Source organism: Ascidiella aspersa, chromosome 1, assembly GCF_963924565.1.
Source record: "Ascidiella aspersa chromosome 1, kaAscAspe10.2, whole genome shotgun sequence".
NCBI lineage: Eukaryota > Metazoa > Chordata > Ascidiacea > Phlebobranchia > Ascidiidae > Ascidiella > Ascidiella aspersa.
In genome coordinates, this window is record NC_139447.1 from 12,956,443 (window position 1) to 12,980,739 (window position 24,297).

The following is a 24,297-nucleotide window of genomic DNA, read 5'->3' on the forward strand; positions in this document are numbered from 1 at the left end:
GACTGTTGAAGCTTTCGCTTAATATGAATGCGTTATATTTTTCACTAAGAAAATAAAGGTAAGTGTGTATTGGAGGTATAGCCTACATTCTTCTCAAGAAAGTTAATATATGGTAATCGATTAAGTACTTCATGGAAAACATTCCGCAACCACAACAATTAAGATAATAGATTAATCTATTATGTGCTTCTTTTTATAATAGATATTTATCGTTTCTGGGCTAACAGCTATTTTTAGTTTAACCAGTATAGTGAATCCAAGGATTTAGAAAATATCACCAACCATGATCCAGCTTGCGGGTATAAAAATAATTATATCTAAGTTTAAGAGGCGTAACACGAAATCGGGATGCAAAATCTCAGTTTTTTATATCATTCACCAAAAATCTTTAAATCAAGTTCCTGTATAGAAGTCACGTTAAATTACACGTTACATCATTGTAAACCCACCGTGTTACATCATGCCAAACCACTAATTTTCTCAGGAAAATCGGGATTTCCCAGTAATGCACCGCTCTAATGGGGTTAAATACGAACGTATCAAACAATTAGCGAAATTAGATCGATCGTAATTTAATGACATATAACGCAATAGCTGATTGGTCGTTTTAGCTGACGGTTTCCTTTTAAAAAAATATATTTTTGTTGCACATGGTTATGTAACTGACCCCAATTAAATCACAGGGAAACGTTCGTGTTTTAACGTAGATTACCAAGCGATCACAACAAGGAAAAATTCGTCGTTATATCCGTAACATATTTTTTTGAGTTACATATTTTTTTAAGGCTTTTAGGAAAAGTATAATTTTAACAAAGAATTCGTTTCTGACACGCCTGATCCCAGTCCATTAAGTGTCACTTATACAACGAATAACGTCATCAGCCATGTTCTTGCCAGGTTGCGATACTAACACTTTTATCTTCTGCAACCCTCAAAATACCTGCGCCCCGAATTGTGGAAGCCATCCGTTTCAAAACTTGCGACACGCTTGTTTAGTCTTGTGTGGGGTCCGCGTTAGTCGTGGCTTATTACAACGATCTATAAACTCGTCATGGTATAGACAAAGCACTTTCTTCCAAAGGGCAAATTGATGATTTAGGCCTTGCATTCTTTTTGATTTCGACGGCCACGCCGACCGTTTATAATTCTAAACTTGCATTGCACTGAAATGTTTTCTATATTAACTATTAAATTGGTTCAAAGCAAAGATATAGCGGAATTCTGCAGTGAAGTACCTGAAGTTCAAGTGATTTGTTTGCAAAGGTAAGGCCTTAATTTTAAACATAATTACTAAAAGTTTATCCTGGTATGTTAGAATCATATTTTTTGTTGGTTTAAAAAGTTTAGTCACATTTCTGTGGGTTCAAACTTAAACCCACTGTATCAACGGAAGTGTGAGTCGAATTTATAATAACCTCAAAAACACGTTCTCTGGCGAAATCCAAACACAAAATTATTCTGTTTACTATAGGGAGTAAATTGCATGGCAGTGTACTGATTCGAAAAGTTATGTTAAAGCATGTTTAAATAATGTGAATGTGTTGTACCCCTTAAATCTAAAAAATGAGGATTTTGGACAAGACACTATACAAAATAATAGGCAATCTCTGTTGCAACTTTGTTAGACTTTATATTAATTAACAACATAGTAAAAACTATTTTAAGTGCATGCTGTAATCCTCGAACATGTTTACACTTTCCAGTGGTAAAATGTGAGTTTGGAATACAACTCTAAATCCAGTGAAGTTTTTTTATAACCAAATAAACTTCGTATAATATTACGACGGTATAACGCAGTTGCAATATGTTTCTCTAACCATTATCTGAACTTTCAATATTAAACTCTGTAAAAGCCTACAAATTTATGAAACTACTACAGATGCTGTTCAGTGTAGTCTACACAAAATATAGCGTTTAACAGGAAAACGTGAAATTTATGGATTTACTACAGATGCTGTTCAGTGTAGTCTACACAAAATATAGCGTATTTAAAAGGAAAACGTGAAATTTATGGATCTACTACAGATGCTGTTCAGTGTAGTCTATACAAAATATAGCTTATTTAAAGGGAAAACGTGAAATTGATAGAACTACTACAGATGTTGTTCAGTGTAGTCTACACAAAATTTAGCGTATTTAAAAGGAAAACGTGCCTATCAGTAGTGAGAGTAAGCCAGAACAATCCACAACGGCCGTTCTGGTAAAAATAATTTTTCAGGTACGCCGCCCCGGCAATAAAATTTTAAAATGTTTCAAAAAATGTTGCTTTTTACTATGCTATCCCGTAAAATCCTTGATTTTATTTAAACAACGATTTTAGTTACATATTCGTGCACGACTTTTAACGATTATCTCAGGTTTCCCAGACTTATACTTGATTGAGGCCAACTTTGTAACGACATTTCTGAACCTTTTTCATGCATTGAAAATTTGATATAAAAAAATATAAGAAAAAAATTCTACTTTCACCCTGGTGCTTATAAATAACAGGAAACACTACGACCATTACCATGTTTTTTTTGTTTCTTAAGTTGAGTTTTGTTATCCCCTGAACAACGTTATAACTCCCTGGCTATCGTCTGCAAACAATGTCTTGTCAAATTACGATTTAAATTATAAAACATGCATTTGTCAAACAAATGTTCCTTCCTAAGGTTAATTTTCCTTTACTCTATTTAGAATAATATTTTACGCTTGTTGGCAATCTTTTTGTACAAAAACAATTTGGTGAGGTTAACTTGAAACAGTGCATTTCTGTAGAACCGGTTCTACTTTAAAACAATCCAGGTTCTCGTTTTTGACGTAACGTATAGATATTATTATAAGCCCTTCTTAAACAAAATTGTAAACCCATCTGACACTGGCCAACATGTTTATCGTAAAATGAACTTGGACGGGACTATCGGTAACGCGACTATCGGAGAAAAATGCAGTGGTTGTTCTGGCAGATGTGAGTCAGTGTTTTGTGCCAGGCTTGTAAAACTCCACAAAGCACTTTTTAAGGAGGTGAAACCCGTTTATTGTTGTAAGTTGGACTGAAGGCGTTCAAAGTTGCTTTCTATACGAAGTAACTTAGCGGTGAATCATAGAGTTAAACTAGGAATAAAAAAGCGAGATGACTATTAGATATTCTACATAAATCTGTATAAAAAGGATTTTTACAGATATTGACTTTCGTATAAAACAAAATATAGTTTTTTGAAGAGACGCTATCTTATTTGCAACGGTTGTTCATTCGTTGAGAATTTGTTGCGGTGGATCTATAGCAGGCAGCGCAGCTCAACGCAAAAAAGCCAATCTTATCTTCTAAAACATTCCGTTTTTAGGAGATGCTTTAAGCCTTTAAAACAATAGTCTCAACCTGAAATTAGAATAAAATTAAATCATGAAAATAATTCCTAGGGTAGTAGAATTATTGCCAGATAAAAGGCCAATAGGCAAAAAAACACATTCTGTAAAGATTAATCACATATTCATTCCGCAAATCGTTATTACATTACATTCATGATGTTATGCTCTGTAATATTTGGTGTTTTACTTATTTGGCTGCCTTGGCCATCCATTTTTCAGACCTTGGCAATCCATTTTTTTTTCTTTGCTATTAGCCTACACATACGAAATAACATGGGACTAGAAGAGATGATTTACTATTTAAAAATGTTGTGCACAAAATGTTCGCATATACAACTTCGGACCGATTGAAAAGGTTTTTCATCATAAGATTTTTGCGTAACTTCCCAAGTAAATCTCTTTTGGCACAAATTGTTTTATCGTGGATTTCTAATTAAACAAGAATAATACATCAGCTGTCTCCTACTGACAGACTTCGGAGAGTAAAATGACGTACTTTTCACTTGCATCATTTTAATGTACCCAATGTTTGCGATGGTACTAACATTTTTAGATGGCAGGTGGCATATCGTTTTTAAGAACAACCGAGTCCGGTAATACGGCTGTTATTGCAGGAAGCTATTCTTTGCTAATGCGTCAGGATTATCTATTCATCGCTGTTAGTAAATGAACGAACTTATCGACCGCAATTCCCCGATGGCAAACTGTTGCACGACGCCTTGGCGCACGACGCAGACGAAAAGTAATTTAGGTATTTAGAAAGCTGCAGGTGTAATTCGGCACTCGCGCCTTCAACGTAGAATTTCCCAGCAGTTGTGGCCAAATTTTGGGTTGCATTTGCAGATAAGAATCGACTTGGTCATTTGTTAAAAAGGAGTTGGCTTGCTTTCAGGTTGCCGCCTCAAGTACTGTACGTGCGACCGTTTTGTGATTTTTACTTTTTCCCGTGAATTGTCGCCTTGCGTGAAATATTCAGGAGCAGGTATGTCGCGATATCAATTTTTTATGCTGTTGCCTCGAAGTGCTTGAAAGGCGCTTTGTCGTTGGCTGCTGCGGCGGCGTATCAACGCCAGACGCCCGTCTCAAAGACTGTCCAAGCAGTGTGCAGTGAGCGACAGTGCAGAGCGTCGAATTTTCGTTGCGCATCGTGTCTGAAGGTAGCCGAATAGCGACGGAGCGATTTGCGCCTTCCGTTTCTTAGCAGCGCGTATTCCTAGTTCCGTGTGTCCCAGTTCAGTTTTTGGATTTGTGATGTTTAACCAGGAGAAACTTTCGCGAGACTAGGCAAGCGAGCTGTGAATTATTTTCGAACACTTGTGTGCGTCTGGGCCGAAATTTCGACAAAAAAGTGTCGCCAACACTCCTTGCGTTATGTGCGTTTTTTGGTATTTTAGTTATGTGTTACAATATTTGGTAAATAAATTTATTGTATAGTTTAGTAGACAGATGTTACTATTGTTTAAATGAATTCACAAATTACGCTTTGTATAGTAAGTAATTCTGAATAAAATAATTGAGGTGTCTCCAATGAGTTTATGTTCAAAGTTGACAGACTTTCAGAGTTACTTAATGTTTTATAAGATCTTTGCATTATTTTGTGCTCCCGCGACTAAGTTTATACCGAAAGTGTAAATGTTCTTCAAAAAAACCGAAAACGCTCTTTTTATTAGGGTTTGAGTGTTTTAAGGACATGGCGAAAGTGTTTATATAGTTGGTAGTTATGTTGCAGTTTGGGCTTCTGGTAATCATAGACGATACGCCACTCCCTAAATTGTTTTTTGGTAAACAAAACCTAACCTAATACAACAATATTTTACTAACCCTTTGGTATAAAGACATGCACTGCTGGTTACCGATGTACTACCTAGCGCTTTGCTGCTTTTGTTTCTATTTGATAAGACGGTTTTAATTTGAAATCCCAAGTTCAATATGTTTCTTCAGTTACAAGCTGTTAATTCATACGTTTGTTAATCGCTCTCCTGATATTTTGTTACGTGTTTTATTAGATTAGTGTGGCGCAGCGTTTTGTGATATTATAGCCGAGGGAAGAATGTTCTTTTTAAAACTTTCTTTCGATACAAAAGCCAATTTTTATAGTACTACGAAATCATTAAACATTATCATTCTAAGATTTGGTGAGTTCACCCCAAAATTTACACTTGACTTAACTGAAATACTTGGTTATTAATGTTCGTTGTTTTATTATTCTGTGGGCTATTTTAATGTGGCGATTGATTTTTAATCAAGAGTACGTTTTCCGAATATAAAATTGTCAGACAGTTATTTATTATACTTTTATTTTGTGGTTGTTTTGTGTGGATAATAATGAAGCCGTCTCGGTCGTTAATTGACTAACTATGTACATAATGTTTGGAAAAAAATACATTTCGTTCTGTAGAAATGCATGAAAACTTATAAATATAACGCGAGCTAAAAAATCCTGTGGGTGCAAACTAGCAGCGGTCGCTTGCTACGTTCAAGTCGCGGTTGTTACTTATGGTTTATTGCTTATAATGTCCATTGTCGGAATAAGCAACGGGGTCGGCGGCCTGAAAAACCGAGTCGTTTAGCATGAAGTTCGATTGCTGGTCGGCCGACATCCCAATCGATAGAAACTCGATTGACGACTGCCGCGCTGACGCTGGACGCGATTGTAAGAGCGCCCCTTAATCGCGCATATCGCGTATGATATTACTTTTTGAAAACCGACGAATTCACCGTTGTGTGTACCCGACCGGTGCAAGACGTTAACCCAGTGGTTCTCAACCGGGGTGCCACGGCGCCCTGCTGGCGTGCCATTTCTAATGCTCAAGGGTGCCGATAGGTCTTTGTGAATTTTTAGGAATCTGATTTTTGTTTAACTGGTAAGCTTCTTGTTACAACTCTTTGTATACGATTAGAGACCGTGATGTTAAATAACATTTTCCCAGTTAATTGTGTTGTTTTAGTTCACATTATAGTGACATTTCAGTAAAATACTAAACGAAAATTCCAGTCGGGGTGCCGAAAATCTATTTATTATTTTTTAGGGGTGCCGTAAGCCATAAAAGGTTTTGAATCGCTGCGTTAACCTGTTTGTCGACTCGCAACGGCCAACACACTAACGGACCAGGAAAGTTTGCTTAAAAGCAACTTGCCGTATACGGGATATGATGGCTGCTGTTGTTGTTGTCCGGGCGGCGAAAAGCTTTTTTTATAATTCGTACGGGGGGCCCCCGCGCGTTGGACGGAAAAAGTATTGGGACGCGATCGATGGAAATCAAATAAAACGAAAACTCTTGAGTGAAAACTGAACGCTTCCACTCGACCCCGGGGCCATTTACCGTACGGAAGCAGCCCTCGATTTGTTCTGCTGCTGGGAAAAGTATTCGGCCGTTGCATTGCGCATTGTCAAATGCTTTTGATAAGCGGCCTCGATGCAATTCGATTTGATTTGTCGTCTGTGTCATTTCTAAATATCCGTCAATCGGGTAGAAGTGTCTTGTCTTGTAGCTTAATAAATGTATAGTCCAGCAAAAACTACAAAGTTCAACCCTTACATTTTCGTGGGTCGTATAAGACACATACCTATCTTTAAAAACACTGTCTGATTTTTGCAGATGCCATTACACTGTCAATATACTCTGCACAGCTTAAATTATTTATTTTTATATGGCTTAAAGTATTTATTACATTTTCGTCAAACGTCTGATGAACAACGTGTTTTATCCATTGACAGGCTGCCTTGTTACTCTTATAGTTTGGTATAAAGTTACTGCTCAACAATGCTTACCATGGCCACCATTCGCTAATGTTGAGGCGATAAACTTTTCTATTTTCCACGTAATACACGTTTTACACAGCTGGTTCTAAAAAAGTCTAGGCCATTAAAGAGTCAAGAAACGTTATGCCTAAGTCAATCGAAGAGACTGCCAACTTCAAGTCAGTGACGTCTGACTGTAAACTTGCCTAATTTCGGATCGTAAACTATTTTGTACTAAATTTCACGTGTACTGATATCAAGAAGATCTCAAAATGGCGATGATCAGAGGAAGAAAGATGCAAGCAGAAGTGAAAGTGCAGCAGACTGACGTTTCTACATCTGGAAAGGTATACTTTTAGGTGCACAATGAAACCGCCACAGACTTGCTGTTTACGTCAACGGGAATTTAGGCTAAATGCATAATGCGAAGGGAAGTGTTCATCAAGGACCTTTTCCAAACTGGACGCTGTCGCTTATCGCGATATTTTATTGATTTCACAAACACAAAATTTGCATGGCACTGAGCGGCGTCTGTATAGTTGTTGTGACGACACCAAGCAAGTTGTTTTCTGTATATCTTACGTGGTATAAGCCAGTTGTGAACGTCGTGCAACACGTCATCGTGAGTTAATTGGCATTACTTCGAGTTAGCTGAACAGATAATTCATATCCGAAATCTGTTTCGATCTGGTATCCGCCTCTTACCATGGTCGTGCTGAGTTAACTTACCAACTGAAGGTTTTCGGCGATAGAAAGATACAGTTAAATGACCGATTGCGGCATGGTATTATAATATTTTTAACAGTTCTTAGCTGCATTGGTGCGCTAAATAATATCACTAACATAAGGCGACAATGATTCGAACCGGCCTTTAAGATTTGGGCATACCGTTATTTTGATTTTAACCCAACATGGAAATAAATTTGTAGAACCGGAACCGTACAATCCGCCTTTCCTCGTGTTTAAGCTATATCCCAATGTGTCTGACCCAAAGGGTCGGCTAATTAGCCAATATTGCGCGTCAGTCCCTCGTTAAACACGAAAGCGGCAAGCTGCATTTGGAGCCTCGGACGAAATCGTACAGGGATCGTTATTTGTTTCGGCAATAGCAAAGTAGTTTCGATCAGCCGGCCCGCTGCTTTGGCGCTGCCCTGACGACTAATCCATATTACCGTCACTGCGACTTTCGCGCGCGATTTTTCGCACAGAAATTTCGTTTCTCGATTTTAAAACCGCAACGAATCGGCGTTTGTTTGTGTCCTGCAAAGACGTGAAAAAACGATAGTTTTGACTGCTTCAACAGTTTGAGATATCCGGTAGTTGATGAGTTTGAATAATCGATGATGAAATTTTGTATGAAAAGTTTATGGCAGTGTTTCTCAATCCATAGGGCGCGACCCTAATATGGTCACCGACTGCAGTGAGTCACATGGTTGGACTTATTACGATTGGTTATGAGCGGAATTTCTCCCAAATAAAAAAATAAGTAAGCATTGCGGAGACATGGCCCATATCATGAAATTTATACTTTTCGTACGTGTTTCGCAGCGCTTCGTACGTGTGTCGCAGCGAAAAAAGGTTAAGAACCACTGGTTTATGCTTTCACCAATTAGAACTATAGTTACATTTCATGTTATGGCATGCGAAGATTATTGAGGACTTTGACTTTTGCAACCTTTATAGTGTTGTAGCATGCCGTGATGTTTCTTGCTGTTTGTGACTCATGTTCAAAGTATTTTCCTTCATTGCTGTTTTGTTATAAAGTTATACCTGTTTTTCGCTGGGGTGAACGTATCAAAATTTTCTTGCCTTAAAACACATAAAAAATTCGTCTAATATGCCACTGAAATTTTAGTCTAAATACATTCTTGAAGGTTGCGACTAACGAATTGATAACAAAAATATATACTGGCTGCGAAATAATTAGATAAGCAGACGAAGAAACAACATTTTTTAGCGGAACGGTTTACCGCAAGTGAATTCCTTTACCTTTTCAGACAGTTCCGACTTTTTTTACACTGGTTTTTATCTTACACTGTTTTTAATGTTATTACGGCTCACATACAAGCCCGGAAAATTTCAATTTACCCAATTTACGATACACTTTGGCTGTGTGTGAACACCCGAATGCGCTTGCTGCCGTTCGATTGATTTCGATGGCCTTTCGTGTTAAGACTGTTCAGACTTAGAAAGAAGAGTGTTTGTTTTCTTTCAGCTGATGCCGTTGGCAAGACTTAAGGAGCAACGACGGCTCACAATCGGTTATTCCAGTTCCCCAGAGAAGGTCCTGACAGCCATCAACGATCCCGACCCCTTCTACAAAGACAAAAAGGCACGTTTCTACCTTATCTGTGTAGTCAAATGATGGTAACTTATAAAAATTCAATTTGTAATATTTACAAAAATATTAACTCTTATCGTTTTTCAATCAGTTGTAAAAATTAGCTATAGGCCCATAATTTGTGATTCGTACAGTTTCTTTCCCACTAGATAATGAAAGTTTAATGAAGAACTGTTTAATAAATATGACAAAGGTGCATTTAACGGTCGTTTAGAATTTTAGATTACTACGTCCCAATTTTAAGTCTCCGCAAACCACAAGATATGTGTCTCGCCGTAAAAAGACGGGTTCAGTTTTTAGTCGTAATTCGTTTACTATTTCATTAAAGTCGCCCTATTGTCCAGGTACGCCGGAGCGATTTCAGGGCAAGGGGGGCGACTTTTTTGGTAAGGGCAACATAGACCGCAGGCGAGCGTAGCGAGCCGAAATATTGGGGAGTCCGGGGGTACTCTCCCGGAAAAATTTTGGCGGCCACGCCCTCTAGATTGGCTTAAAATGGTACCAAAAATAGACAACAATAGAAAATTTAAGAAACTTTTAGTTCTCGGCTTGGGCCAAGTTTCTTATAAAAAAATGCATGTACAACACTGCTTTATGATTTCCGTCGAATAATATTTTACGTTGTGAAAGCAATATATCATTTTTCATGAAAAGGGCACTCCCCCCCTTGCCTGCCCCCTTAGCAAAGGGCAGGAGGGGGCCCCCCGCGCCCCCCTCTCCGGCGTCCCTGCTATTGTCTCACGGCTACCTTGCAATCCCGTAAAAAGCTTCTTGACATTGCGTGTGTTGGTTTTTAAATTGGAATTGCAATGAAGGATAGTAAAGGCGTTTCCCAACTAGACGATTGGTCGCTGGCACCGTCATACTGCATTATTTATCGCCTGATTGGGCACTATAGATAACATTTCCTTTGTTTCCTGAAAGCTGCAGTAAATGGAATATTGTATAGTATAGGTATACTTTGCCTTGCCTGCACCCTTTGCAAGCTGTAAACAACCGTTTTTTGTCATTGCCGCGGTAGTTCTGCATAGTTAAGTTTCAACGTCTATGTGAAACTTACAAATGGCGTGTTATTATATTTTTACTTTTTTATTTTAAATTAACTCTATCTTAACATTACTCTGTTTCTAGACGTTCCTGGTACTCAACAGTGACCGACTAATTTACCGTTTTAGCGATGAAAAATCCTTGTTTTTGTTCGGCCGCAACAGCAAATTACGGATGGGCTTCATCAAACTGCTCATTAACAAATATCCTTTCGTCTGTTTCAAACAACATTTTCTGATTAGGGCACAAATTAACATCATTGTAGTGTTGTAGTGACTTAAGACAATGAATCTAATCAAGTGCTTTTAAATCAGTGGTATCACATTACTTGACTGACTTACGTTTTCTGGGCAAAATTATTTTAATTATCTTAAAACTTTAGCAAATTATTTGACATGGTTTAGGTATTAGAGGCAACTGGCTGTTAGACTAAGTGTTTTATTTATATTAATTTTTCAGTAATGAAAACCAAAAATTTAAATATGGCCAAACAGGACCTAATGATTGTTGGCAGTGTTGTATTAACTTAAGTCATTGACCTGAAATTGGTGAACTTAAACCACTGTTTTCAAATGACTTGACTTAAATATTTTGGGTAGAACGAATTAACTTAATATAGTCTGTTAAACGAAAGACTTTTCTTGGACTAAAGTCATTTAGTCAAATAAAAAGTAAGTGTTTTCATTATTTTTGTCGGATTATGAATCCTAATTTTTGCAGGTAAAACAATTTGCTCGCTACATGTTAAGTCATGGTGTTTTTAATTGGTAATTGCAAATAATGGGATGATTTTACCAAATGTAATAATAGTTTAACGGTAATTTCATGTCAATGACTTGACTTGGAATTGACTTGCTCTATTAATGTGTAGACTGGAACTTGACTTGAACCACTGATGACTTGGACTGGGAATTGACTTGCTCTGTTTCAAATAAGACGGGTTTTAAACAATATTAAAACTATTTTACAAATGACTTAACTTCGACCTTAGTCATTTCAAAATGACTTGTTTACAACACTGGCTTTTGGAACTTTCGATATTATTTTTCTTTAATGTGAGAATTTTGTCTTTCCTATACCTGACTTTTACGTGGTTTAACGGAATTGTGATCATCACAATTCTTCTCAATTGCCTTGTCATGATCATCAACGGGAATAACAAATACAAATGGTCTGAAGATTATGTCGAGTGAGTAGATTTTTTACTTGATTTAAGTTAATGATTATTTATTTGCTAACTAACTGTAAATACAATGCTAAATGAAGTTTTTATCAGGGGCAGTTAGGAAACCTTTTCCAACAACCAGAGACATATTTGTTAGTTCATATATAAAAAATATAGTATTTTTAATGTTTTGCATTTGGCTTTGTTTGAATATAGTTTTAAGACAAATTTGTGTAGTTTTTACCTTTTTACACATTGCAAATGTTTTGAAAGAAATATTCAACATCGGAGTAATGCTATAGCGTATCGTAGAACTGTTAGCTGTTATTGTTGATTTACTTATAACTTTATCGGTATTTTTTCGTAAAGAACGCTGAAATGATTCGGGATACAAAGGCCCTATATTTCCTGAAAACAAAAATAATCTAAAAACGTTCAGAACTTTGGCATTGTTTGTATGAAACAATTTTACAAAGGTTAACATACGGTATCTTAAATATGACTTTAGAGTCAAGCTTTCCATAAGCAAAACAACGTCAAAACGTTAATAAGAATTACTTAATCCTTGATTTAAACTCAAATGGACACAATTAAAATCGCACATTATCACACTACCTTCAATATGTCTTGAATGAATAACTGCTTTCAGGTATATACATCAACCTTTTGGGCATGTCAGTTTCGGTAAATGGTTAAATTAAATGCCGACTTTGCTGTTGATAACGCTTTCAAAGAATTAAACTAAATCGGAGTAAACTTACGCATATCAGCAGGTGCGCGTGTTTTAACTCTCTCTGGTCTTTGCAGAAACGTCTTCACAGCTATCTACACAGTGGAAATGGTCGTAAAAATAGCTGGCCGCGGTTTTGTCATGCACTCCTTCAGCTATTTACGGGACCCTTGGAACTGGATCGACTTTGTTGTTATTGTCGCAGCGTGAGTAATAGTATACTCGAGGGGCTTTATTTTGGGTGAACTTGTAATGTTGCACTGGAAATTTCACTGATTTGGTTAAAAAACATAGAAAGTAGACGTTGGAAAAACCTTGTTTATGAATTGTGCAATCTTTGTGTAGGTTTATTAACATTTTTTTTAAATATTTTTGTTCAATTATCTTAATAGAATAATGGGGACCTTACGTTACGCCAATTGATATTAGGCATATTCATGGCTCAAGGCCAAAAAGATTGTACTTGCTTTTTGTTATTTCAATAAAGCAATAACCTGTTGTTTAAATGTGAGTTGTCAGGTTTAAAAGTAAACATGTACAAGTTTATTTAATTTTAAACTATCACTCAGTTAGTCGTTCGCATTTTAGGGTCCTGGCTGTCATTTGTGGACACTAAATTCCTATAAAACAGCAAAACTGCTAATATTGCAGGAAGCTATTACACCCATTGCCTCGACACCACGCGCAAAGGACAGAAAAATCAGCCAAAAAACGTTTTGCAGCTTTCGCGCATATCTTTAAGCAAACGGCATCGAATACATGCCACAAGAGTAACCTTTGTCTTGATGAAATATTGATACTCGTTTGTCACAGTTTTCGACTCGCTCCGGCTCGAACTTTGGGAACACGACACCGCGCGGATATAGTCGCGTACAAACGTCGATTGCGCTCGCGGGCGTCTTGTCCGATTCTTTGCCCAGAGCGATTTGGAGAAACGTTAATAATTTATTTCTCACTTTTCGGTCGCTGCCGCTTTCCGCCGACTCTTGCCGAATCTATTTCAGCCTCTCGACTTTAAGTGCGCACGATCTGAGCGCAAATGCTCCGAAGAACTATCGTTGCAGCCCGTTAGCTTTATGCCATACGTATCAGGCGGCAAAATGGTAAAAACACAACATCTTTTTCAAATTTCGTATCAGGCGGCAAAGTGTCAAAACACAAGATTTTTTTTAAACTTCGTATCGGGCGGAAAACTGTAAAACACAACATTGTTTGTTCAAATTTAAATCATAAGTATCTTGAAATTCCCCCCTGACAAAACCTTGCCTATGACCAAGTTTTGAAACACATGATTTTTTAGGTACGTCCTGATCGTTATGGCGCAGACTGAAAACTCAGGGAAACTGAGCAGCCTGACGTTTTTACGTGCGATAAGAGTTCTGCGAGTGTTCAAGACTGTTTCTGTTATACCAGGTAATTCTGAGAGACTGTGTTTAACGTACGTATGCCGGTATGCACCCAAACACAGGGCGTCATTACTAGCCTGGTAAATTAAATTTATTTTAATAATTGTTGGTATTCCACTTGTTGAACAGATGGAGTGGGAAACTTTCTAAACAAGCCTGTTTGGTGTATAAAACATTTATTGCGTTTTTAGTGAAATATATGTCTTTAAACGTCAACATGTTGTCCAAAATATAAACCAGATGTGTCCCTGGATTTAACACAAACAATAATTCGTGACGCGACTTTAACAGAACTTAGCGCGCGACCGGCAAATCATTAAAACGTCGATGTGAAAGGAATCCCATCCGCCAGGCATATAGAGTTGGTCCGTTTATAGCACCCAAAAAAAACGCTTTGGGAGTGAAGCTATTATAAAACTTCGGTGATAAACTGGCAACAATAAGACGGAACTTCGGTGATAAACTGGCAACAATAAGACGCAACTTCGGTGATAAACCGGCTACAATATGGTGCGCGGTTCACCCGTAAATTACCTGGATCGTTTTATTTCGACTGAGGTCTCCGTACGATCGTCTCAGCTCTGGTGGCATCGACCAAAGCGCTAAAGGACGTAATGCTGCTCAGCCTTCTCGGCTTCTCAATGTTTTCGCTCATCGGGATCCAGGTGTTCCGCGGCACGCTGCAGCACAAGTGCGTCTTGCTGCCGCCCTGGGAACTGCCGCCGCCGCCCAAATGCATCCAGCACGCCAGGTGATTTAAACGCCCCTTGTAAAGGGCATATATACAACGACGTGTAAATCACGATAAGTGCGTTGACTGAATCAGCGGTGTGCAGCTGTAAACCGAGGTCTGATCTATTTCGAAATACGAAACTATGCGATCCTAGAGTTAGAATGACAAACCCTATTTCTTTTCTAAAAACGTAGACCCTTTTACAGGCTTATAAAGCGACGTTATTGTTATTGCACCTTGCAGTTTGCTATAGAGACAATTAAAGTGCTTGCTTTTGTTTTATTAATTTGGTGCTAAATGTTTATTTTCCATTAAAATTGCAGAACGTTTGCGCGACTCATTGTTTTGGTGGTGTTGACAAACTTTTATTATTAGAGCGATTATTTCTGACCAAAATTTGATAACCTTCTACCTGTAAAAATTTAGACAATTTTAGACCTAAATTTTATTTTTGAAACATTTTGTCCTATTAAGAATACATTAATTTAAACGACGTATTGCTGTTTTAAGTACTACATTAATGTCTCAGCATCGCCAGGCATTTGTTTCTAATGTTTCTGACGACCGGTGCACACCAGTTATTTTGTAGGGTTTACGCAAAACTCTTAAAAATGCTTAGTTGATATTTTTTGAAAATTGTTGAGCAAACATTTTCGTTAAAATACAAGCTAAAAAGAATCGCAAAAGACGCGGCAAATACTGTTCAAAGCATTTGTTGAAATAACAAACTATCTGAAGCCAAACCGATGTTCGAACTGAACCTAATAATGCGATAAACCAGGCGTGTGTGGTTAATTCTGCAGGCTTGTGTATACAGTTATAGGCTATATTCCAATAAAGATACATTTATGTTAAAATGTTGTTTGGTGTAATTCGAAATCAAATTTGATAAAGATTAAACTGAACGACATTTTTACAATCTTCACTACAGTTTTTGTTAATTTTGTAAACGATTTTGATTTTGAAAAAGTTTGACAAATTTTGACCTAATGTTTAAATTAAGTCAACAAAGATTTACCGAGCTTATTTGTTATTGTATTTCTTCTTGTAGAAATTGGACCAAATCCGAGCAAATTCTGTGTTCTTTACAACACTACGACAACGTGATTTCTGAAAACTTTGGCGAAACTGTTCGCGAGGAAATGCTTTTTTTGTTTTCGCAGCTGCCTAAAGATAAACCCAACGACACACTTTTAAAGTAAGTCAAAGTCTAAACCTATACTTGGATACCCTAAAATACCGCATTTTAAGTATATTTTTAAATTTTGTTGAATTCAAAGTATAAAACCAACTTTTTATAACAAGAATACCTTGGCCATCTATGCATTTTTATTGCAAATTAACAGCAAAATCTGCAACAATGCGAAAATCACAGAAGATATAAAAGCATGAATCAAGATAACGAAAGCTTTCTGCTATATCTAAATGGTTACAAATAAATACATAAATAAGAATGAGAAAATAAATAAAAGAAGAAAAAAAAGTTGTATTCCAATAAATAATATTAAACACTTTTTTCACATTTACCATTCTTGAATATGGTTAAGTATTCGGTCATCAAACATGGCGCATCCAAGTGTTGGAGCGCTGGGAACTTGAATATACAAGTAACTTCCAAAAGATTGTTTCATTATCATCGCAATTTCCTAAAACAAATAAATGATGCATTTTTATTTATCACCAAGATTACCTGGTATAAGTGGTCCATAGCCTGTGTTTAGCGTCATCCTTTCCGGTGACCCGCGGATATATTGTATTGTTTAATCTAGTGAACCTTAAACGTTTAGATATTCCCCTAATACATAAGTTTCGTACAGCCTCTACCGATATCCTGTTCGCCAAAACTATATCAATAAAACTTTTAAAATAACTGCGTATTTTCACAAATTAAAGATCTATTAAACACTAACATCCATATGTGTTCACAGCCTAATATTGTCTGCAGCGTGCGAAAAATACGTAGATAATATTATAGTCACAGATGCTGTTAACCTTCGTATACTCGGACCTGCTGTCTTTAAACTTCCCACAATTTAGAAACTACAGTCATTTAAAATCAGGTGTTTAAGTTTGAATCGAACTCAGGGGCATGGTTTTAGGCGATCGCTGCTTTTCCGTCTAAGGAAAGCTGTTCAGATAAAGCGCACAAAAGAACTTCAAACATTATAGAATTTTTTTTCCTATGATACTTATTTTGTCATCTGGACCATACATAAAGCACAAGATTAATAACACTTTTATGGCAAAATTTATTTATTTGCGGTCCAGGTCATATCATTTGTCTAAACGACTTAACTTTAGTCAAGTAATTTTGCCAAAAGACTTAAGTCAAGTTCGTACATTTAAAAACTGTGACTTAATTTCATTGACTTGCGTCATTGGATTACTGTCTTTTTAACTGTACTTACGTCATTGGTTATATACATTCTGTGAAACGCAACCGATCGAAGCATCTCAAACACTACAGCTTCTAGTTTTGTCGTACAGTCGAGTTGAAGATTTGCTGGATCACAAATCTGCCAAAAGGAATGGCTGTGTAAAGTATATTTTTTGCTTATATCTGTTTCTATAACTGGAATTAAAACTTACCGGCATTCCTGAATGACTGCCTTGTGGTTGGTGTCCTGAGCAAGTAATGACTGTGCCCTGAAAGTAAAAAAGAGTGTTGCTGTAACAGTTTAGTAATTTTAGCTTGTCGATCCTGAAATCTATAGATAAGCACGTGAATTCACTCTAGGATACCAAGTACAAAATTAGCGGAGGAATTGTTTCACGGCAGCTTTTGTTTCAGTGCTAGAGTTTTCAATGAAATAAAGAAAAAACTTGTAATTATACCTTAGTATTGTTACCAGCCGCTTGGAACCAAAGGATAAGTCTGTACAATTCCACAGCTTTCACTGCCACATTTCCACATCGTCTTATTAATTTCTTTTCTTCTGCGTCTAACCACAGATCGGAGATTGATTGAGAAGCGTCATGGGGAATTTGCTGCAAAAATATGTAAACCTGCGGTTTTCTTTTTTGTTCTTCTTTGTTAGCGTTAAAACCGCGTATAAAATCGACTACTTCCACTAAAAAACATTACACAATCGTCGTTTTAAGATTCTAGTGACATATTGTTCTGTATTTTTTATTTGTTGCAAAAAAGTTGAACTTGTCTGTTTATGGTTAAACTTTAGCGCTTACCATTGACACAATATAGTTTTTAAATAAAAAATAGATTAATATTTAAAAATTTGTTTAGAACTACTTTCTAGTTTAGTCAAAAATGTTATGTTTCAGAAGTAGTCCCTGCTTTCTAATTACTTCGTTTATTTGTTTTACTAGAAATAAAGTTTGTCTCTATGGGTTCTCGCAAAACAATACAGCAGAGGCAAGTCCCCTTTCGTGTCTAACACTCATGTCGAATGCGTTAAAATAATTAAATATTAAAGAGTGATAGATTCTCTATTATATGTACTCTCTTTTAGTTTACCGTGGTGACGCCCTCCTTGTATCCGATTTCTTTCATCATTTCTCTCAGCGAATTCCTTATATTTCTTTTGTATGTACTTCTTCGGGTTGCCTTTAGATGAACACCTCGTATTGGGCAACCGGCCGGAGCTGCAAACGTTAGGTAGAATACAGTTGTGACGATCAAAAATGCACCTAAAACTGTTGAATTCATTTTTGCTTTTCTTGTTAATATTTTTCTTGGTTGATCCGGCAATAGATTAGTGCTGTTTCAATTTTCTTCTTAAACTTGCTTGATACCGTTAATTGGAAATTAAAGAATGTCATGTCGCCGTTACGGTGTAGGAAGCTTATATAGAATTTTTTAGGGATTTCTTGCACTTCAGTTTTGGTTTCTGTGTTTCGGTAAATTTTGATCTGATGCAACAGGCAATCAGCGCTGGTTTGTATTCACAAGAACGCTGGAGAATTGCTTTATCCAATTTTGGAGTGTCGCTATTAGTGACCCTTGTTTATCTATGTTTCAAGCGGATGTAAACCGATATTTTGAGCATACTGGGAGTTCACATTGGCATACAGAAAATGTCAGTATACATATCCACCTCGTGATTTCCCCGGATTTCATGTTGATTTTCGTTTGACCTAATTATTTCGCGTCGCTGCCGGCTTAAAAATGTTAAATTCATTTTGGTCGATTAAAAAAAGCGCTAACTGTTTGCTTAAGATACCGACAGGGTGTGTTTACCCGAGACACATATATATAGTCGATATCTGATACTTTCCCCATCTAATTCCAAGTATTATTCCCGGTCCGAAAGAAGGGGATTAATACATATAATTATCTTTTGTTTCACAATTAGGGGAATGCGATATCAATTAATAGCTGTGACCTTAATTGGGTATTTGGTGTTTTTTTTTAGTGAGCCGTGGAGTGTTCCTATCCATGGAGGCAGTGACTCGATCGTGGCCAGGGGTGTAAGGGTGGCGCCCCCCACCCGAATATCGGCCGGCAACGCATCTCGCAATGACGAAACTCCAACGCCATTGGACGAACCCGGTTGCGACGGTCAAGCTAGAAACCGCTCGGACTGGACATTTCGGGTCCACGAATTTTCCCGATTCCGCCCGACAGGATACGAGTTCTTGTGGACGAGTTGGATTTCGCAGGAAGCTGGCCACTTCCTCAAGATGGGCGACATCTATCGCTTGTGCGGCAACAGAAGCACTGCCGTGTGAGTGGAGTGCTTCTTTTTACTTTAAAACCGTTTAAGCGCACGTTATAATCACCGTTCCCCTTGATGTCGTATAGACTAGTGATAAGAGCCATCGAATTAAAGCCCTTCTACTTCACATTAAAATGTACATCGGCTAGTTCGAGAGTGCTTACCAAAACAGTTGGTCCATTTCATTGCATGGAAGGCAGAGCATAAACTCGTGTGAGTAGAGATACAAACAAACTCACGACTTTTCTCCCATCATTATTCTATATAACTTCGCTGCCCGAATTAGACATTTTGTAATGCTTTAGAAATGAAATTAGGGCTGGAAAAAAAAATTAATCTCTAGAACAGACCTGGGCAACATAGGCACGCAAGGAATTTCATGCTGCCCGCGGGTTGTTTTCCTTAAACAAATTTTTTGTAGTTTCTGCTCTAATTTTGTGAAACACGTCTGTAAATTTTAGTTTTTCCAAAACTATCGAAAAATTGTTCACTATGTTCACTATTCAGAAACATGGCATCATAAAATTAGTAAGGCACATACGTTGACATAACCGCGACATTTTATTGGTTTGCTTGTAACATATATATACGCCACTCTTGTCAGTTGTTGATCCAGTCATGAACCCGTTAAACTCTACTTTTTGCCTTTTCGAAATATTTACGTGGGAATTGTTATCGAGCTTCGCGCGAATTATACATTTTTGGTGGTATTTTTGGCATTTTTACAGACAAAAAGCGACCCTGTACCGTGGCATTGTTTCAAACAAAATTAAAAAAAAATTAATGTTATTAAATGTATTTTTTGCGCTTCGATCAAATGTAATCCGTCCTTACAATACAAACAAAACTCAGTAAAACGACCCATTTTCCAATCTCTTATAACATCGTGATTTACAACTTTTAATCTAATTTTCATAATGTAACTTTTCGTGTTTCGCCCGATACATACCGTCTTTGCAGTATGGCGATTGCATCGTAAGTCACACATCCGAACAAACCCGAAATACGCGAAACGCATTTGTGTTTTTTGTGGCCGCTTTGGCTTAACGCTTCGTGCGACGCCTTGTCGCCTTTTTGATAATTAAACACTAGTTGCACCTTTACGGACAACTTCCAACTCATTTAGAGGTTATTTAAGTTTAATCGTTTTACAGCCTTACAGTATGACGTCATATTGTGTGCATTTACGGTTCTCTTTTTTACACGGCCCGCCACAACATTTTATGCTTGTCATGCGTCTCATGGTAAAAAATTAATTGCCTATCCCTCCTTTACAACATGAAACAGTGGACTTTGTATTTATTCTTAAAATTACATTGTGTGACCCGAAAAGGAGGATCGCATTGATCAGCACTTTTATTTACGTTTCAAAGGTTTATAAAGTTTAAGTTATTTTAAACGTTAGTATTGGCGTGTCACAAAACAGAAAAAAAGAAAACAGTTGGAAAAGTATTAGAGAAGTTGCGCACTGCATGTTATTTCTTGTCTTTCACTACCTTTCCCTCAAGAAATATAATGTTAGCGTTGTTCTAGCAGTTATTTTACGTTGCATTCATTCAATTTGATCCGCAGAAAATGCCCATCGTACACCACGTGTATTCGCGCCGGCAGCAACCCCAATTTCGGCTACACGAGTTTCGACAATTTTCTCTACGCCTTTCTCTCCGTGTTTCGCCTTTCGCTGCAGGACAACTGGGAGGAGCTCTATCTACAAATCATGGAAACCAATGGTGAGTCGGGTCGTTTGGTCATTGCCGCTCCGCTTGTCTTCTAAGTGGTGGAAACATCCTAGGCGGTAGATGTGATAAATCAAACGACGTTAGGGGGGTCTTCGCATATAGTCATGTTAATATTTTTTTTGGAAGGTATGGGCTTGGTCGTGTCCTGGTAGATTTTCTAATTAACAATCATCCATTTTGCCAATGGTAGAGTTGCAAACACAAGAAGTTTCCCAAAGGATGGTCGCCATAGATCAGTGGTCGGCAAACTTTTTTCGTCACGGCCCAAAATACTCTTTCCAGGGCTATTATAGGCCCACTACGTAAAACCACAACGAAAACAGGGGATGATTCAGGATTTTTGTTCGGGTTTGCGGCATAGAAAATTTTTGAATTACGTCACAAAGTTACGCAACACGCACTTACTTATAAAATTTAGTACGGTACAATAAATGTTCGGCTATCAGTCAAAGGTCCCACGACTACATGATAAAACTTAACGATAGTAGCTCGCGGCCCACTAGAAATGGCTCTGCGGCCCACATTTAGGCCGCGGTCCACAGTTTGCCGACCACTGCCATAGTTCATGCGTTCAATTAGGTTGCAAAATTCGGTGCAAAATTTTGCAAATAAAGCAACGACATATCGCAGACGTATAGTGACTGAATTTTCAATAATTCCTGAACCCCGAACTTGCGTGTTGTATGCCATACAACTACCTGACAATAATACCAGTCATGTTTGCAACAAAATTTTGGCAGGTCAAGCCGCGTTTTTCTTTTTTATCGTGGTAATTTTTCTCGGCTCCTACTACCTCGTCAACCTTATTCTCGCCGTGGTCGCATCGGCCTACGACAGCCAACGCAAAGACGTTGCCGACGCGTTGGAAGAGGAAAAGAGAGAATTGCTTAGTGAAAAAGTAAGTTAACTTCCAACTTTTATTCTTTTTATAGGATGAATTGTGTTCAAAGGGGAACAAGGTGCGCTATAAAAATCTCAACAATGACTTTTGTATGTTTATACTGCTTAATAGAACACAGCGGGCTTGCTAAACTCAAATGCGTATTTTTGTAAGTATTTTTAGATGTTTAAAGAAAACTTGTTGTTGAAAAAGGTTGTGTGACGGAAATGTAAGCTGATATTGCATGGTTTGATGGAAACTGCAGTATATAGTCTACAATACCGCGAACAAACCAATATTGGTCAATTAATCTGTTAAAATTAAAAGGGATTGGTTCTAGATAAGGGGAAATAAAACATTGGCGAAATATTTTTTCCTGGTTGCGTTTCATGCTTGGACGAATATTGGCCATCGTACAAAACCACAAATAGTGTATCGCATCCGATTTGCCACACGTCGAAAGTGGATTTCAAGTGATAGGTAAACATTGTGCCACATTCGGTCGATCAAGCAAACGAGAAAATGTGATAATTTTGATGGATGAAATCATATAATTCATTGCGTGCTTTTTTCAGGAAATTCTTACAAAACGTAGAAATGCTGCGCGCACCACCAGTGACATCACAAAGCAGTCGCAGAGAATGCAAAGAGCCAAAAGCTGTTTCGACAGTTGCACTTGCTACGATTCATTTCGGGAGATTTTCCTTCAGTGAGTTTTGCGGTCTTTTGCTTTCGGCAATAATTTTGCTAGCTGTGTTAAATTTGCGTTGCTTCCAAATCAATATTTTCACGGACTTTCCGTTTCACAATTGATAAGGTATTTGTCCCCAAATCATAATCTCCGTTGTTTTCTGTCTAATGGCATTTGTCAAACATACTTGCGTGAGAAAAAAGGCAACACTTTTGCGCAAAAAGCAGAGATGTTTTTTTTGCTTGTTATGAATTGCTGTATTGGATTTTTTAAATGCTTTATTCGACCAGAGGTAAATGAAAAACACACCGGTAACTAAATAAGGTATAAAATATTCCTGTTTCGTTTGGTATTGTCTTTTCTTCTCAACAAAACAGAAATATCTGGAGCAAAACGTGAATATCAAATACGAGTGAAATAATCCTATACACTTTCAATGAACACCATGAAAGCAAATTTCTAGTCTTAGAAATTTATTTATTCTGATATTCCATACCAGGATTTTTATGATTTCACCTCTCACCCAGGTGGTCATGTTGTGTGGGCGGCAGTCTTGTGTGCAGAATACGTGAGAAGTTGCAGGAGTTTTTCGCCAATTCAGTATCGGAGATGATCACGGTCACCTTGGTGGTGCTCAACACGCTTTTTATGGCGCTAGACCGTCAACCAATCGACGAAGCCTGGCAAAACGTTCTCGCCACTTCCAACATCGTACGTAAATATAAACCTATATATATATATATGCACTTTGTTTTACCTATGGTGGTAGAAACGTCTTTAAAAAATGCACATCTTCATCAGAAACGGCCACCCTAAAAACTAATGAGCACCATGACATTTGCACGTTTGTTTTCTTTGTTTTAAGATAAAAAAAACTTTTTTTTTTAATAAAGATAACTCGACATTGTGTAAATATTGTGTCCATTCATAAACTGAAAGCGACCTTTGTTTCAAAAGTAGATGAATAATTTTAAACATAACTTGTAGTTGAATGGAACTTTAGGGGTACTTTTTTGGCAATAAGCCATAGCCTACATATTTTTGCAATAAGCCATAAAGAGACTATAGTTACCGTACCTACAACAAAAATGTTTGTGTTACTTACGCGTTGATAATAACGAAATTTTATAAGACATAGTATAAAGTTATTAGACCTTCCCCCAAACAGAACCACGCTGATTGAAGAAAAACAAATTGGTTTTAGCTTTAAAGATTTGCATTTGCATTATTGTAAAATAACAAACGGAAGTAATTTGCTTAAACTAATTGAGTAGCTTAGGTTTGGGCTGTGAGACTTGGACTTTACTTCTGTTTACCTGCATGCGTAGTATTGGGCTACACCTAAACACAAATCAAACGGTTCGACAGTAAAAGTTTCAAAACGCAGTTTTACCGCATAAGAATTAAAAATGTAAGTATTATTATGTTTGCATTAATAAAATCCCTGCTTGTGTAGGTATTCACGATGCTTTTCACCGTCGAAATGGTACTTAAAATCTTCGCCTTGTCCCCGTACAACTATTTCAACGTGAGCTGGAACATCTTTGACTTCGTAGTGGTCACACTTAGCCTGATGGAGGTCTTCATTTTTGACAATCTTCCCGGCATGCAAGGGTTATCGGTGCTCAGAACATTTCGCCTTATTCGACTGGTAAGCCTGAAGATGTGCTTGAAAAACTAATGTTCCCATTATACAGCTTAGTGCTACTGCATACTAAAAATCTAAGGTCGATTTGTGCTTGCATTAAGAAAAAAAAAATGGCGCGTATAAATCCTTAGTTTTTAATGTGATAACA

The 24,297-nt window shown here is 37.4% G+C and overlaps 1 protein-coding gene across 1 annotated transcript in view; it reads left to right on the forward strand.

Annotated features, from left to right (window-relative positions):
- Positions 1-7,365: 7,365 nt before the first annotated feature.
- The window catches only part of LOC146167604 (sodium channel protein type 4 subunit alpha B-like), a 43,619-nt gene continuing 26,687 nt past the window's right edge, over positions 7,366-24,297 (forward strand). Inside the window, exons 1-14 of the mRNA XM_083386113.1 lie at positions 7,366-7,440; positions 9,309-9,425; positions 10,566-10,684; positions 11,572-11,670; positions 12,454-12,582; positions 13,677-13,789; positions 14,341-14,533; positions 15,567-15,713; positions 18,889-19,200; positions 20,764-20,921; positions 21,671-21,828; positions 22,386-22,519; positions 23,029-23,212; positions 23,958-24,152. Coding sequence (XP_083242239.1) covers positions 7,366-7,440; positions 9,309-9,425; positions 10,566-10,684; positions 11,572-11,670; positions 12,454-12,582; positions 13,677-13,789; positions 14,341-14,533; positions 15,567-15,713; positions 18,889-19,200; positions 20,764-20,921; positions 21,671-21,828; positions 22,386-22,519; positions 23,029-23,212; positions 23,958-24,152 — 2,133 coding nt within the window. The remainder of the gene's footprint in view (positions 7,441-9,308; positions 9,426-10,565; positions 10,685-11,571; positions 11,671-12,453; positions 12,583-13,676; positions 13,790-14,340; positions 14,534-15,566; positions 15,714-18,888; positions 19,201-20,763; positions 20,922-21,670; positions 21,829-22,385; positions 22,520-23,028; positions 23,213-23,957; positions 24,153-24,297) is intronic.